At 38.4% G+C, this 17040-nt stretch overlaps 1 protein-coding gene across 1 annotated transcript; it reads right to left on the bottom strand.

Moving 5' to 3' along the window:
- Window positions 1-1854: 1854 nt before the first annotated feature.
- LOC100262262 (ABC transporter B family member 1) lies at window positions 1855-8704 on the bottom strand. The gene is made up of 10 exons (XM_002266469.4): window positions 7902-8704; window positions 7768-7822; window positions 7501-7676; window positions 7197-7397; window positions 6808-7067; window positions 6390-6706; window positions 5960-6183; window positions 4515-4888; window positions 3696-4410; window positions 1855-3296 (listed from the first exon to the last, which is right to left on the bottom strand). Exons 1-10 carry the CDS (start codon window positions 8355-8357, stop codon window positions 2010-2012), a joined length of 4065 nt encoding a protein of 1354 aa, XP_002266505.1. The 5' UTR covers window positions 8358-8704; the 3' UTR covers window positions 1855-2009.
- Window positions 8705-17040: the final 8336 nt, after the last annotated feature.

The raw sequence follows: 17040 nt of genomic DNA, 5'->3' as shown, positions 1-17040 counted from the left end.
TTGAAGGTTTTTATTGAATCATCGTTTCCATTCTCTTGGGATCTTCACAAGGAAAACAGGCAATTTATCAAAATTACTTTTGACACACATGAAGTAATAAATCACACCCATTCCCCTTCAATTATAGTGGAAGAATGTTCACGTATAAAATGTAAATGCTTTTAGTTGAAGTTGAGTCTGAATTTCTGCTGCTTGTGCTGATTTCTTGTATTTAATAACATTGGTTGCAAATATGTATGGATGAATTCATGAAGAGGTTCTCATTTAACCATATTACATAGATTTTGTCTTAGATATCCTTAGAACTTGCCCATGGTTAAGCCTGTTTTTCAGTATGATTTGCTTGGGTACTATGTCATGTTTCTTGTCTGAAGCTCGATCCTAACCCCTTTCAAATCAATGAAATTACCAAACTCACAGCCTGGAAAAAAAGATTGTACAGATTGAAAATTTGTGCCAAGAAGTTGCTGATCTGAATTTGAAGTTTAGACTATCACTTTGATCTACCGACTGGAGTTTGGCAGTGTGAGTTGGTGACTTTTTGGATCAAGCTCTGCTTATTTCCTGTACAATTATGAGGTGCTGAATTGTTTCAGATTTGAGCTGGCGTGTGCATGTGGACCTACTGCCGGACATCATAATAAAAAAAATGGAAGGGATTTGTTGGGATTGGATGGTGTTTGGTGTCGCAGTGGGGGTTGATTAATATCATCCTGCCGGGAAATAAAATTTTCACTAAGTTAAAGTTGTAGATGGAAGAGCTGCTTTTTTCTCTCAATTATTGTAGTTGATTTTAAACCTTCAGAATTCCATTGTAACTCTGAAGAAGACAGATGACGGTTGAGAATCTCAGTTCTTCATTGTCAATATCCAACCAATCTCAATGTCAGGTTACATTTTCAAGATTTACTTAGTAAATTTCACCTAGTTGTTTATTAATTAGATGTATGTAGGAAGAATCGCAACTGTTACCAGAATCCCGGGCTCGCATCCATCTGAATTTCAAACTTCACTTGACTTGTTTAATGGGGAACCATCAATTTTAAGGCTGAGAAGATGAAGATGAAGATGAAGATGACAGGTATCATATCATAAGTGCTACCTACACCACTCTCTCATTGCTCTTTTTCTGTTTGCCATTTTCAAAGCAGACAAGGGAGCATAAGTTGCAGTCGCGCTTAGCAGTTTGTCATCTCCCATTATCTCTCTTAAGAGAAAAACAAAAGCTCCGGCACTCCACAACAAAGACAACAGGACTACCACAGGCTCACAGGGCATCCCATGATCAGACAACACCACCTCCCCCTGTCATTTTCCAATTCCATATCCCTTACTCATTCCACCACTACCACCACCTACTTTGTATAGAGTAAACGTCTATCCCCATCTATCAGTTCCGTTTGTTTGCTCCTCGTCTTTATTACCCACACGCATGTGCAACCACCCACCCGTGAACCCAACTCAATAACAGTGTTCCCTCTTGTTAGATCTATGCCACATTGCCACAGGCTCTAATAACATAAAATGTACACATACCCAATTGATCATAGGTCCATTACCATGCAATCAGTGTCAGAAAGTGATCTGCAGATGATTGTCGTATATCCATGATCCATCCCACTCCATGCATGATTAGACGAGATCGGGACCATTTTGGATCAGGTACAAGTCAATTGAATAAGATGATGTGTAGGGCCATCCTGCAAACTGTTGCATATCAATGGTACCAACATCGAGCATCTTGTTCTGATATTGTCGCTTGTGCACAAGGGGCTGCCTCTTTGAAGTCATTTGGATCAATAAATATTTATCTATTTCAATCTCAAGGGAGTATACGTCATTGTCATCTCTGGGTAGGAAACAAGATCAATGATAGTAGTAAACATATATGGTAAAATTAGATAATACACATATTATGCTATACCGAAACAGAAAACAGAAAAAGGGAACTCAAAAAAGCATAGGGGGTATATGGGTTATACTCCTTCACTGGTATTTTCTTTCACCTCCTAGCCTTCTCTCTCCTCTTCGTCTCTGGGTCTTGTTGAAGAACTTGAACCTGAAGCCATTCCCACAGCCTGCCCATGAGTGAACCTCTGTAACTGTATCATTCGGGCATAACACCCATCAGGATAATTTTTCAATAGATGTGAATGGGATCCTTGCTCCGCCACTTTCCCATCATCAATTACAGCAATGGTATGGGCATTTCTTATTGTTGATAACCGGTGAGCAACCACAATGGTGGTCTTCCCCGAGCAAGCGCGCTCTAGAGCCTCCTGGATGCATCTTTCTGACTCAGCATCAAGAGCACTCGTTGCCTCATCTAGCAGCATAAGTTCTGCCTTCCTTAGAAAAGCCCTAGCAATTGCAATTCGCTGCTTCTGTCCTCCAGACAGTTGAACCCCCCTTTCACCTACAAATGTTTTGTAGCCATCAGGCAATGCAGATACGAACTTGTGGGCATTAGCCAAGGTGGCGGCTTCAATTATCTCAGCCTCAGTTGCTGACTCGTGTCCATAAGCAATGTTTTCATAAATGGTTGTAGCAAAGAGGCATGGCTCCTGGGGAACTATTGCTATGTGCCTTCGCAATGACTTGAGATTGTATTTTCTAATGTCCTTCCCATCAATCATCACGCGTCCAGAAGTTGGCTCATAGAATCTCTGAACAAGAGCAATAACTGAACTCTTGCCACACCCACTTGGACCAACAAGCGCAAGAGTCTTGCCTGCTCGGGCACGAAGACAAAGGTCACGGAAAACTGGCACATCAGGGCGTGAGGGATAAGAGAAGTCTACGTGCTTGAGTTCCACTTCACCCCGAAGACGATCGGTAACTGGAATGGCATCTGGATCATCGGGCTCAATTTCAGTTTTGCGGTCAAGAAGGTCAAACACTGATCGCATGGCTCGGCCACCCTTGATGAAGTCGGGAGCCAGGGTCAGTGTTTCAGCCGCACCATTGGCAGAGACCATGAGGACCATGAAAACCCTGATTGTCTTTGAGAAATCAGAGATCCCATGCTTCACAAGCCAGGAGGCATACCAAAGACCGAGAGCATAGGAAGCATAAAGTAAGAATTGGGCTATCCCATATCCACTTCCAGCTATCTGTCCCTTCCAAAAACAGCGCCGTAGTGGGGTTTGGAGGTTGGTGGAGAAAAGACCCACAATTTTTGCTTCTGAATTGAATGCAGCAACTGTTCTCACATTGGCTATGGCTTCTCCTGCTAATTGTGTAGCCTTGGCATGGGCACCTTCTAGATCTCCAGAGAAACCTTGCATGAACATTTTCTGTTGAAAATCCGACAAAAAGAGTAATAAATGGTTTAGTTTTTTCCTAATGCACACTTCCAATGTACCTCAAGGGTAGACTAAACAAGTTAAAAATGAAACAATTTCTCTGGATCTTGAAGTTGTTCCAATGTGACTTCCAAGAAGCATAAGTAACTTGTTATTCTACATGTTACATTCAACCCACAAATTGATGGAAAAAACATTGATTGTCTTATTTTTCCTATAAATGTACTGAATTCCCCCCTACTCAAATTTATACTTGAACGTTTGTCTTAACGGTTACCCATAAAGCCTATTGGCTACCACTATCATCCCAAATGTTTTACTGGATGACCAATTAATTTGCTGAAGCCAAACTTCAAGATAAAATTTTGAGGAATCAGTTAAAGAACAAACCTGCAAAACAGTGGCTGCAACAACAACAGGGAAGACGGCTATGAGGACAAGGGCAAGGCGCCACTGTAAAACAAACCCTGCAGTGCAGGCAACTAGCATGAGTGCTGAGTTTTGCATGATCACTGAAATCCGATCGCCAATGGCTGACCTAACATTATTGGCATCAAGAGCCAGTCTAGCAGCAATCCTAGCACTCTCATTCTCTTCCTGATCAAACCATGCCATTTCATTCTTCAGCACTGCTGCCAACATTTTCTCTCTCACCCGTTTTGTAAGATTTTCTCCCACTACATCCCAAAAGAAATGTTGCAGTGTGTTGAAGAGAAGCGCAGCCGACGAAACCCCAATTAACAGATAGCAATACTTTCCAATTTGTTTGCTCATGTAAGCATGGTTCTGATTGTAATACACGCTAAGGACAGCACTCAGAACATAGGCAAAGAAGGCGCTAATGGAGCCACAAACAACAGAGCCTATAGTACCAAATAAAGCATAAACCCATTCTGGAGAGTTCATTTTTGCAAGGCGCCAGAAGGAACTGGCTTGCTCCTTGAAGGCAAGCTTTTCCAGGCGATAATTGGGATGTGATGCATCAAGGGAAAGACTAAAATCAGAAGTAGAGAAGTCAGATAGCCGGCGTGAATAAGGTGATCGACCATAGGAGGAGTTCCTGGCAATTATTGGTGAGCTTACTGAATTTCTAGCACTAGAAGGCCTGCAGATGAAGAGCAGTGTTAAAGTAGAGCATGCCATGACACCAGTATGTGGGAATAATAGAAAATATCCATATGAAAGAGATAAGAATTTAGTGGAGGCTACCTTGCACTACTCTTTCTGGCGTTACTCAGAGCGGTTTCATGCGCTGTCTCCTGCATTCTGATGAGCTTTGCATATACACCATTTTCTCCTTTGGCTATGAGCTCATCATGGGTTCCAATCTCAGAGACACTCCCCTGCTGGAGTACAGCTACAAGGTCAGCCTTGCGAATGGTTGAGAGTCGGTGGGCAATGACAAGAGTTGTCCTCCCGATCATGAAACGGTCAAGGGCCTCTTGCACTAGCTTTTCTGACTCAGAGTCCAATGCGCTTGTTGCCTCATCTAAGAGCAGGATTGCTGGATTCTTAAGCATTGCTCTTGCTATAGCTATTCTTTGCTTCTGCCCTCCTGAGAGCTGGAATCCTCTCTCCCCTACCTGCCATTTTTAATTTATTACTACATCTTTTAATGAATTCTTTTGTTCAATTGTGATTACCACATAAACACTATAGCAGAAAGTCCATAGCACTTTAAAAAAAAGGAAAAAATAAAAAATAAAAATAGAAGCCTGCAACAGGTCGGGATTGGGGTAAATGTATAACTTCCTTTTCCCTGCATCACTAATTCAGCAATCAAAATCCTGCATTTGGTCATGTGGGATAGTTGTTGTTAAGTTTGACAAAAGGTTAATTCTCATTTTCACACACTGGATTCTACAAGGTGTAGCTCTATTCTTCTACATTTTTTATATTTTTTTAAAAAAATTCAAAATTTTATTTACGATCAGTTATTCTTGCCTAAATGCATAAAAGCTCTTTTATTTGCTAGTTATTTTATCTACAGTGTCATTGATATAATGCCTTTTACCCCTCTCCATAAATGTTCAAGATTCTATATATGCTCTTCATTTCCTACATATATATTTTTTTCTATAAGGCAACACACTTCTTGTGTTTCTCGTCGCTCATGTTTATTTTAGTCCTTGTTTCTGCATAAACAAATAAAACCCTATTCATTTCTGCACATGTACTGTTGACTGAGGCCATGTTGCCCCTTTTTTAAATGCATAATCAAACAACTTCCCTACATTGACTTCAAAGAAAAAAAGTTAGGTTCTAGTTGTTGACCCTCAAAACCATTCGTCTTTTAATATAATAAAGCTAGCAATTATAAGCCATCAAAACCCTAACTAAACATTGCACCCTCTGTGCAAGATTCATGCCTAACTTCGCCTTCCACAGTTACCCAGTCAGCCCACAGCTCTGGCATAAGGACACATTCATATTGTCACAATACAGATAGAAGAGTAAATAATGACTGTGATCATTAATATGGGGATCTCATATTCATATATTCAAACTCAATATAGTTGTAGTTGAGATTTTAAACTCAATAATGTTAGCTGTCTGATATAAATATGAATAGTTCTGATGGGTGAGACTGCAGAAAAAATTTATTCTAGGCCTTTCCCTTTAGATTAACCAAAAATTATGCTACTGTGGCTAACCTGAGTGTCAAAGCCTTCGGGAAGCTTCACTATGAATGAATAGGCATTAGCAACTCTGGCAGCTTCTTCAATCTCAACTAAGGTTGCGTCAGGCCTACCCAAGAGCATATTTTCTTTAATGGTGGTAGCAAACAGAGCAGGCTCTTGGCTCACTAGCCCAATTTGTTGCCTCAGCCACCTCAGCTTTAATGTCTTTATGTCATGCCCATCTAGCAGAACTTGTCCTGTACAGGTTTATGCATTCATTAACAGGGATTTTCATTCTGTATCACAGTTCTCCACAAACATACCCACATGGCCTACATGAACTTCTTCCATCAGCAGGTATACATTAAATTCACCCACTAGAAATAATTTTATAAAAAGTAATTTTGCAAATTGAGTTAGTACTATTGGATCACGGAGAATGAAATTTTTGTGTGGTTTTTACCTGAGGTGGGATCATAGAATCTCTCAATGAGAGAGACCACAGTGCTCTTTCCAGAGCCACTGCTTCCTACAAGGGCGATGGTCTTTCCGGCTGGGACGTTTAGGGAAAAATCACTGAGGATCCGAACCTCTGGCCTTGATGGGTAGGAGAAATCTACATTTTTCAGCTCTACTTGTCCTGTAACTGATTCCAATTCCAGACCCGTTTCGCCATTTCTCTCAATATTTGGCTTGTGGTCAATTATACGGAAAATTTTTGCAGCGGCAACTTTTGCCTTGGCAAAGGCTGACATGCTCGGTGCAGACTGCCCCAGAGCGCTGTTAAACAAGGAGAATTTGGAACAAACAAGATTCAATTAGGAAATCTTGTGTATAAGTACATATATAATAAAATGGAGGAAGTGTAAGGGAACACTTACAGTCCGCCAAGCATGACAGAGAACATGGTGGCGATGGCTAGTCCTCCATTGGTGTAATGGTGCCGAACAAGATAACCCCCATACCAGAGCAGAAGAGCATAACAACAGAAAACAGTGAAGTATGTTGCACCCAATCCCATTCCCTTGGAAAATCCGCTCTTGTAACCAAGCCTCTGAGAGATCCTCAAGGCTGCGGAGTAGGCTTGTAATGCTCTGGATTCTCCAACAAATGCGAAAACAACCCGAATTTGAACTATCGTCTGCAATTCAGCCCGAAATCAGTGATACCCAGATGCAAAAACATAGTTCCATCTCTGTTTCCCACACATTAAAATCAACAAAATGCAGAAAATTGCAGAAAATTATAGAAAATTTGGAACCCTTCTCACCTGTTCTGCAATGTTCCCCGCCTCTGAAAGAGCCTCCTGGCTCTTGGCAGAGAGCTTGGCCAATGTGGCGGTGTGGATGCCGCCAATTACAGCAATCAGAGGAACCACAGCAAGAGTGACAAGTGCCAATTGCCACACAGCAGTGAAACCCACTACAAATCCAGACACAAATGTTGCCATGTAGTGAATGAAATTACCCAACTACGCCCAGAAAACACAGGGAAAACCAGGTCTATTCAGAGCTAATTATCAAATACAAAACCAAGAAAGAAATGTGGAGAACAGACATAGGTTTTGGTTTCACCTTCTCGCTAATGGCATCTTGAACCATCACTGCATCGGTATTAACGGCAAAAACGACGTCGGAGGTCCGAACCTCGGTGTCAAAAAACTGAATGTCCTGGTTCAAAGCCGCTTCTAGGTACTTGATCCTCATCTTGGTGGATTGCCTCTCTCCGGTCCACATCCAACACGATATCTCTGAAAAACGAATTCAAGCAACTATACAACCAAAACCAAGACCATAGTCACAGTAGAACAGAACAAATACAGAGAAAGAATTTCAACTCACCTGCCCATGAAGACGCCCATATTGCAGCACCCACAACAAGGAAGTAAAATGCATACTGCAAATTCACAAACCAGGAATGTTAATTCCACTTTTTCATGGCGTGGCTTTGGAATTCAACGACTGAAAAACGATACCTTGAGAACTTCTTGCATCATCTTATCAATATTGTTGGCATTAGACCCGAAGGAATTGACGAGATCGGCGAAAAAACGAAGGAAAATTGGGAGAGAAGATCCATGTACGATGGCTCCAATAGACCCAATTGTCATCAGAACATAATCCAACCCATCTGCGAATCGAAAAAGCTCGCCAAACCCAGATGAAGGAACAAGCTCAGTCTTCTCCCCACTGCCACTAGCATGAGCTTGAGCTTGTGCTTGAGGTTGAGGCTGAGGCTGAGGCTGATTCTTGGGCTCAGTGCCATCCATATCTCTTGCCTCTCCCCCCTCTGCAGACGACTTTGAAACTCTAGATGCTGTTGGGTGGCTTTTAAAGTCGTCAGTATTGGGAGACACCAACTCCAGACCCTGCATTTCTGACCATCTCCACTGCTCAATGGTCGTCTTTATCTCTACAGCTTCTTGTGACATTGCAAAATTCTCTCTTTTATGGACACAGACCAAAGCTTTATTATCTTTATCACTCTCTTTATTGTAAGCTTTGGTTTTCTTTCCACCTTTTTTCCTCTAATCACTATTATTTCCGTTTTCACTTGACTTGGCTTCCCTCTTCATCTTCCCCTTCCTCCTGAACAACACCTTGGCATGCCCCTAAAACAGATTGGTTTTTTTACAGTTGGTGGTGGGTTTCTTCGGTTTGATATGCTTGTTGCGTAAAAAACACAGAAAGTGACAGATGATGAGATTAGATGAGCAGAGACCCTAGAGAGAGAGAGACCCGACAGACAACACTGTGTGAAAACTTGAGAATTGGTTTTTGACTCCAGGCAGATTCAAAGTGGAAAGATAAAAAAAAGATGATTATTTTTCTCTCTCCACCCTCTTATCATCAATATATTTATATATTGATTTTAAATTTGAGAACCGTTGATTTCCATTCTTTGGGTTTGGCTTGTTGTACAAGTGAGAAATGGTGGGTAAAAGCTTTTGGAAGAAAATTCCATGTTCAGCCATTCATTCCTCATCTCTGTCTCCTTTAAATCCGGTCTCCCTTCTTTTTAACTAAAAAATCTGTTCATTTTACAAGCAACCAAACATCACCTCTGCCTCTGTCTCAGAAATTAAAAATTAAAACAAAAGATAAATAAAAATATAAATAAAAAGTTGCAATGTTTGAACGTTGACTGAGAAGTGAGAAGGATAATAAAAGCGATGATTAAAATATCCGGATATATTTATACGGCGGATATATATATATATATGTTTGATATATCCAATTTTCGATACAAAATTCGGGATGAAATATCTGTGGATCAATATTTTTAGATGTTTTATCAATTTTCAGATTTTTTTTTTCTGTTTCAACCGACATTTCTAGATTTTTTACGTTATTTAATTGATTTTTTATTATTAAACAAATAAATTACAATTATTTTATTTTTATATTTGATTTAATTTATTATCAAAAATATAAAAATATAATTTTTTTATAGGTCATTTTATATAATCAATATATTTATTAAATATAATAAAAATAAAATTTTAAAAATTATGGATATATTATTATTTATTTGATATAATTGAAAATATTTAAATTAAAATATATCATAATTTTAATATTAAATATATTTTAAAATTAAATATATTATCATAATAATATTATAAAATAATCTATAATGTAGAGGGTATCATTATCGAATATAACAAATTATATATATATATATATATATATATATATTAAAAATAATTTTAAATATTTATTTCTACTTTTGATATGATTTTAATTTTTTTAATATTTTCATAATTTTTATATTATCGATATTTTGTGCCAAAACATTTATAGATATATCTATAAAATCAAAATATCGATATATTTGTGATTATCGATATTTTCATTCTTAAATAAAAATAATAAACTCTACCATAAAATCTACCAAGATGATTGATACCTTGGTTACCTTAATACTTTCCCCCAAATGCTATGCCATTTGTTTTTATTAAAATAAATTATAATTATTTCATACATTTTGTTGTTTCAAAATGATAATTCATTTGTTTATTGATATTTGATACAAATTGACATTAAATATAATATTTTTTAAAATATGTATATATACACACATGTCTACAGACTACACATGCCCTTGGAGAAAATCTCCTAAAAAAATTTAGACCAATGACCAAAATTGACAGTGAGAGCTGCTCAAAACAATAAAAAAATGGGAAAAGGTGTTTGACAAATGTAATGGAACTCACTTAGGAGTGTGTAAACAAGACTTTGGTAAAAAAACCCAATGGGTAGTGTCAGATGCTGAGGTAAGCTTCACATTATAGGATGTCAAAATTCAAAAATAAGGTTGTATTTGTTGAATAAGTGAGTTTTCTCTATTTTTCTTCCAAAAATGTTGGGGTTTTCCTAAATTTATGGAAAAAGAGAGGAAAAAAAAACCCTTTTGGTTATGGATGCCACACATTTGTCAGAGATAATGACAGCCACTTCATTGGTTATAAAAATAATAAGAGTATGACCCAGATTTATTCTCCTCAAGCAAATGAATTTTCAGAGGAGTCAGAGTGCTGAGGAAGTGAGGAGTGAGTAGTATGCTGTTCTTGAGTGCTGGTTTAACTAAATTAAGCCAAGTCTCTGACCAAGAAACCAGGGAAGGCTACTTTAATCACGCCTCAGCCTTCTTTTTTAGCTAAAAGAAATTGGTAAAGTTACTTGGTGTCCTGTCCTGGACTGTGGTTTCATAGTATTAAAGAGTTGATGACAGTAAATAAAGCTAATAAAACTGGGTATGTTTCAGTTTCAAAAGGAAAAATGTAGGAAGAATTTTGATATCTTTCTCCCATTCCACGCTTGCCGTACCCCTCTGCCTCTGCCACCAACTTCACCACCACCATCCTCTGTTTAGTGTTTTCTTTTTTCCCTCTTCTCCCTTTTTCTTCCTTGAACAGCAAGGATGCCTTAGAAAAAGGGGAGCATATCTCATTGTCCAATATTTATGACAATACCACACTGTCATAGGCAATATTAAAGTGCCTTGCAGAAGAAAATTATCCTAGTACAAACTATAGTAAAAATATGATGCTTTCCATATTGATTACATTTTTTGAAATTTTTTGGGTTAGGTGACGTTTCTTGTTTATTGTTGTACAAGGGGGGAGGAAAATTCAAAAGGGGTCTCTAGACGCCTATAGAAAATGCAGCTAGTGCACAGAGTGGGGTGAGATGTCTCCAAGCCGAAAAGATGATATAATGGAAGTGACTAATCCCAACAACTATTGACTTGGATTGTGGGAAACAGGACTTGGTGAACTACAATTTTGGAAATGGGTAAAAATCTAAGGGAGGAAAGTTACATCTGAGTCTGACCAATTTGGTGCTTACAGTTGATGTCACATATAGTGTGGCCTGCACCCACTCATTAATTTAGATGGACCATCCCATAAATGATCTCAACCATCACATTTTTTTTTTGGGGGAACATTATACATATATCAACCATAGGATCCGTGTCAAATGCATCAAAAACCCAATTCATATTGGGACTTTCACCTCCAAGATCATCCCCATATCATACACCAAAGCCATCCCAACAGGCTCAATCACCAAGCAAGATGGTGATGCCATCAACAAATTAGGGTTTGGCCCACCTAATAAATGGGGTCAAGATTCCTTAGAACTAGGATTAAGATGGGGACACAAGGAGGAAAAAGTGACAAGAAGCTATTATATGGTCTGGCTCTCAGTAATTTTAGTCAGCTTGTGACTTGTGAGTTAATATTAAAGAAAGGAAAACTTGGGCTCTAGGATAGAGGTATGGGCATTTGTTCAAACGGTAAATTCTTTGGAAAGTAAAAAAAAAAAAGGGGGGGGCAAAAACTATCCAATAAGGTCGTTGGAATTAGGTGTAAAGTGGTGGGGGAGTCGGTGGTCGAAGTGCCATAAAGAAGTTGAAATAAGTTGTACAAAAAATAAGTAATTTAATGGCAGGTAATCTGCCAAATTTGGGGGGGAAAGAGAGACTTTGAAGAAGTCAAAAAGAGAAGCCTCCTCACACTCTCTTTCTCATTGAGAGGTAATAATTATTTGTTATTAAATAACAAGGGCATGTCCATTGCCCACCAATCTATGCTTCCAATGGAGAGGGGGGATTAAATCAAATGAGAAATACTCAAATGCCCACTCAAACGCTTCTCAAAAGTGATGCATGTGACCCCTCATTATGCCGTGCCATTGTCTTTCTTGTGGTTAACTGTGCCTTGTTTTTTATGTCCGTAAAATATTCAGATTTTATGCAATCTTATTGCAAAAGTTTTAATCATTCTGATGCATTGTAGATACACCCTTAACCATAGGATGGAGCTGTGGTGGCACTCCTCTGAATACACATGTGTCATATCCAATGTTTCCGCCCCATTCCATTTTGGCTTCAATAATTTTCTTCATGCTTTGGTCTTTGCTCTTATTAGCAGAAGCAAGAAAGTATCCATATTTTTGGTCTTTATCAAAATTTACATTATTTTTTATTTGAACCAGAGTATGAATAAAGGTCACAACTTCATTATTGTTTTGAATAGCTTTGTATACCCTACTTTGGGTAGCTTTCAGTATGTTTAGTTTTTCTTACTTTCTATGATTGCATTCAGTTTTTTAATCCAAATATTAGGTCATTTGATCTGAATAGTCCCATGAGAAAAAATCAAATTCGGTTTTGACTAATCATTTTCACCATTGTCTATTCTTTCCTTGTTCTTGGCGCTTTTTTTTTCTCTTTCTTTTTTCTTTTAATGGAGCCTGGAAACAATGTGACAATCAGTCATGGTCCAGAATTTCTTGAGAGATAATTTGGGCACTTGTTCAGGCATGTGACAAAAAGGGTGGAGAATAAATATCTTTCCTCTTAGAATCAATCAATGTATTGGTCTTCTAGAAAAAGTTTGGGGTTGAAATGAAGCTCATAGGTCCCTCTTATTTCTCTTTTTGAGTAGTGTAACATGTGCATAGCCTTTGATTGAAAGAAACCCAAGTGGGTCTCTCAGTAGCTATAGTTATCAGAAAACCCAATTGGGGAAGTCACAAACAGTCCCAGAGAAAAGAGAAAGACATTTTAGAGAATATATTTTTTTTATTTTCTGGGTTTGGAAATTGTTTCCTAAAAGATGTTTTTATAAAGTTTTTAAGCTGAAAAAAATAGTTAGAGAAACAGAGGATTGCCATTTTGGAAACAGTTTAGTGGGCTTTTGAAAACAAAGTTATCTATACACACGTGAATGTCTCCCTGTTTCTTCCCTATGTTAGGTACGTGAGAGTACAGTCCCTGGGTTCTATGAGGGTCTGAAGAAGAACTCATGTTACATTAATGAAGATAGTCACTGTCCCAACCGTGAATATGTCCCCATTGCTGGGTAAATCATGGACATCCCGATTCTTTTTTTGCCTTTTACAGTACCTGGGAACCCTAGAAATCTTGACTTGCAATTCACATTTCCCACTGTCATCACCACAAATGCAGTGAACTTACTTTGATTTGTCCTAAGATCAAGTGAAGTGAAGTGAAGCATTACTGATCCCAAGCATGAATTCCATTACATTTACCTACAAAAAAGAACTTGGGTTTGGCAAATTAGTTCACACTGGTCACTGGTCCTCAGAAATTATAGAAAACTTTTTGGCTTTTAGTTGTTCAGCTTTCAGCTTTCATAATGATGTGATATAAATTATAGGCATCCTTTTCTTTTTCCCCCCCTAAGAGAGGGCATCAATAATGTCAAATAATGTGAAAATGTTTAGCACCTGGAGGTGGAGGTGGAGGTGGAGGTGGCAAATCTTACAGTAGATATGGGTGTGTGGGAAATATACAAAATTATGAATCAAACATTCACAACACCTATAGGAATAGGTTAGCATTATTGCCGTAGTGTGGTTGAATAAGAAGATTGATTTGTTAAAGCAGAGGAAAGAAACAGAAAGTCAAATGTAGAAATTGGAGTCCTTTCACCTCGTGAACAGGACCAATCTGGGGGAAAAGTAAGAGTAAATTACCTTCTCTTTAGTCTTTACCCATAAAAGAAACACGAAGATATAAATATATCTATATTTTTTTTCCTTTTCACTTGAAACCTAGGACATCATAGATCATTATGGCAGTTTTGTGAAGCTGCCCTGCCCCTAAGCCACCAGCCATGGCCTGAGCTGTACTGGTGTTCAAGTTCAATGTTCCACCAACACCATGAACAGCTAGAAGGCTGAGAAAAGTATTCTCTATTCACATTCAATAATGTTTAAGAAAAAAAAAAAAGAGGAAAATCTAATTCCACATTATTACCAACTCATTTCCATGGATTTGTCAGGATTTGAGAATTGATTCTCAATTTGTGTGGAAGTAGGAATCGTTTTTGAGCCTAACCTCCAAGTGGGTCTAGCAAAGAAGGCAACCATACGGTCCAGCTCAACTCCTGGTACAATGCATACTAGGCTTTTTTGTTTTTAATTTGTGGGAAGTGCCCACTTCCTTCTGCTTGCTATCTTCATTAATTTTAAAGTAGCAATTAATTAATCAATATCCCAGTTGGTGTAGTGGGAATCCTACTGTGAAGTAACCTAAAAAAATATAAAAACGGATCTTTTTTTTGCGGTATCCTTAACGGTGACAAACCAACATGCAACAAGTGAAGCTCAATTCTTTTCCTCTAAAGTGGAAAATTCAAATTCAAAAATTCGATCCTTTTGGGTGGTTTCCAGGATGTATATGCTTTATTGGCTGGAGCTTTAGTTTGCATTAAGAAATCTCCAAACCACATGGTTTGAGCATCTTCTGAATTAAGCAAGCATTATGGGCCTTAATCTATTGGGTCTATGCCCATGATGCTTTAGTTGTTTTGATGCACAATAATTGACACACTTGGAATGTGACTTATCGATCATTTTTCCCAGGGAAGAAACAGAGTTTGAAAAGGAGTGATATGGTAGTAGTAGTAGTAGTACTAGTAAGGTAGGAATACATGGGAATATAATTGTGTTGGGTGGAGAAGAGAGACAAAATAATTTGAAGAAGACCGGGGAGAAGGGGAAGGGGGAAATGGGTAAAATGCATGGGAGATGTGTCCAGAGACCAGAGAGGCGCCAAAGGAAAGTGGGAAGATGAATGGGGGAAAAATGGCAAATGGGGCAGGGGAAAGTTGACCTTTAGTGGGAAATGACAAAAAGGGGGTGAGAGTTGTGTCTTAATGATGAATGATTATTTGTTGGATAGTGGGGGGAGTGGGGAGTGGGGGGTGGGGTGTGGGTTTTCATGTGTGCATGCTTGTGATCATATGCATGTGTTTGTGCATATGTGGCACCACTTTGCATCCTCCATCACTTCCCTCCTCTTTTTGTCCTTTTCAATTCTATTTTCTCTCCTTTATTTTTCTCTTTTCATTATTTTAGTAACTCATTTCGTTTTTCCCATATATAATATACGTATATTTAAATAATTATTTTTTTCAAATTATCAGCATTTTTTTCTTTTGTCAAAGGGAACACACGCAACCCAATCTTGATTGTACGGACAATGATAGTGGTAGTTTTTGTCTAGTGTGGGTCAGGCTGCTCTGCTGTTCCTCACAAGAAACAGCCCCCTTTGTTCTTCTCCCCCTGCACGTTTGCGCTTTAACTACTTTGGTTTTAGTCCTTTTCCCATCCTCCATCTCTCTCTCTCTCTCTCTCTCTCTCTCAGACACACACCCCTTCATCTCTAAGTAAGAACATAACATATTGTGATGAACTCTTTTGAGAAACAATGAATAATATGACAAAATAGATGGGTTTTGTTTAGATGCTCTGCTTTAATTTCTTAGAAGGCTACTTGTCTTGTGTGATTATGAGGCTATTGCAATGTACAAGTAGGGTTGTGAACTTGTGATGGCATTGGAAAACAAGGTATGGCCCTTGGCATGTGCGTCCGACAGTAATTTGGTGAAAACCATGGATCATCCACAAAGAAAAAAGAGGTTCAATGAGTGCTACAATGGCTTCATTGGATGGTGACCTCCCCAGTAACTCCAAAAGGGGACATATTGTATCTACAACCTTGATTTGATAAATTGAAGCCAACATCCGGTACAAAGATGATCAACAGAATGAAATGAACCAACCTAGTAGTGATAATTGATTGTCATGTGAAATTCCCTCTGTGTGTTGTTTTTTTCTTCTAATCCAAAAATTAGGGTTTTCGGTGTTCAAACCTCAGTTTCTTTGATAGCAATTGAAGTGATTAGGGGCATGGTCAAAGTATCAAATCAGGGAAATGGTGATTAGAAGATGGCGTATTAGTTTGAAAAATGACCATTGGTTCTATAGAAAAGGATAAGGAAACATTGATTGATAGAGGAGTTTCCTTTGTCTAATGGAGATGGGGACTTCAATTCCTTGATTCAAACCCAAGTATGATGAGGTCCTTGTTCCGAGAAATGACCTTCTTCCCCAAATATTTTTCACCATCTGCAATTTGTGAATGGTGACTGGACCAGCATAAGCAGATCATTCTATTGTGCCATAGGAGTGTGGCCCGTTTGGAGGCTTAAAAAGTCACAGTACCACATGCTACGGATTCCATCAAATCTCTACTGAATTCTCTATCAAGACTTAATTTCCTTTCTGCATCTTTAATGGATAAGAGTGGCAATGAATAACCAATCCTTAGATGCAAGTGGGTGATGATTTTAAAGCCCCAAAAGTACTTGTGACCAAACGAGGACTTCACATTTCACAAAATTTCTAATGAGTCAACAAACTTACAGGCTTGATATCATGAACTTCATGTCATTTCTCCTTAATATCTTTGAAGGACAATGAAAGATATGTCAATTCCATCCAGAGCGCAGAGGGGTGGTACCACTGATCAAACTCAAGTTAGTTACAAGGTCTGATTAAAAGAATGGGACCACGGATTCAAAAGCTGAAAAGATGGGATCATGGGTGGATAGACAGTTTTCAAAAAGCCCAGAGAATGAGCAAATGAGAAAAGGGGTCTGTGTGTGTGGTGCATGTGCAACTGAATTATTGAACCACCAATACCATACCATCTCATGTCAAAATCTTAGCAGCAAAAGAAATGAAATGTGCATTCAAAATTCAAACCTTTTCTATCATAATTTCTACCTAACC

The sequence above is a fragment of the Vitis vinifera genome, chromosome 8 (genome assembly GCF_030704535.1).
Source record: "Vitis vinifera cultivar Pinot Noir 40024 chromosome 8, ASM3070453v1".
NCBI lineage: Eukaryota > Viridiplantae > Streptophyta > Magnoliopsida > Vitales > Vitaceae > Vitis > Vitis vinifera.
Note: the sequence above shows the minus strand (reverse complement) of the source record. Positions and strands in the feature narration are given on the sequence as shown.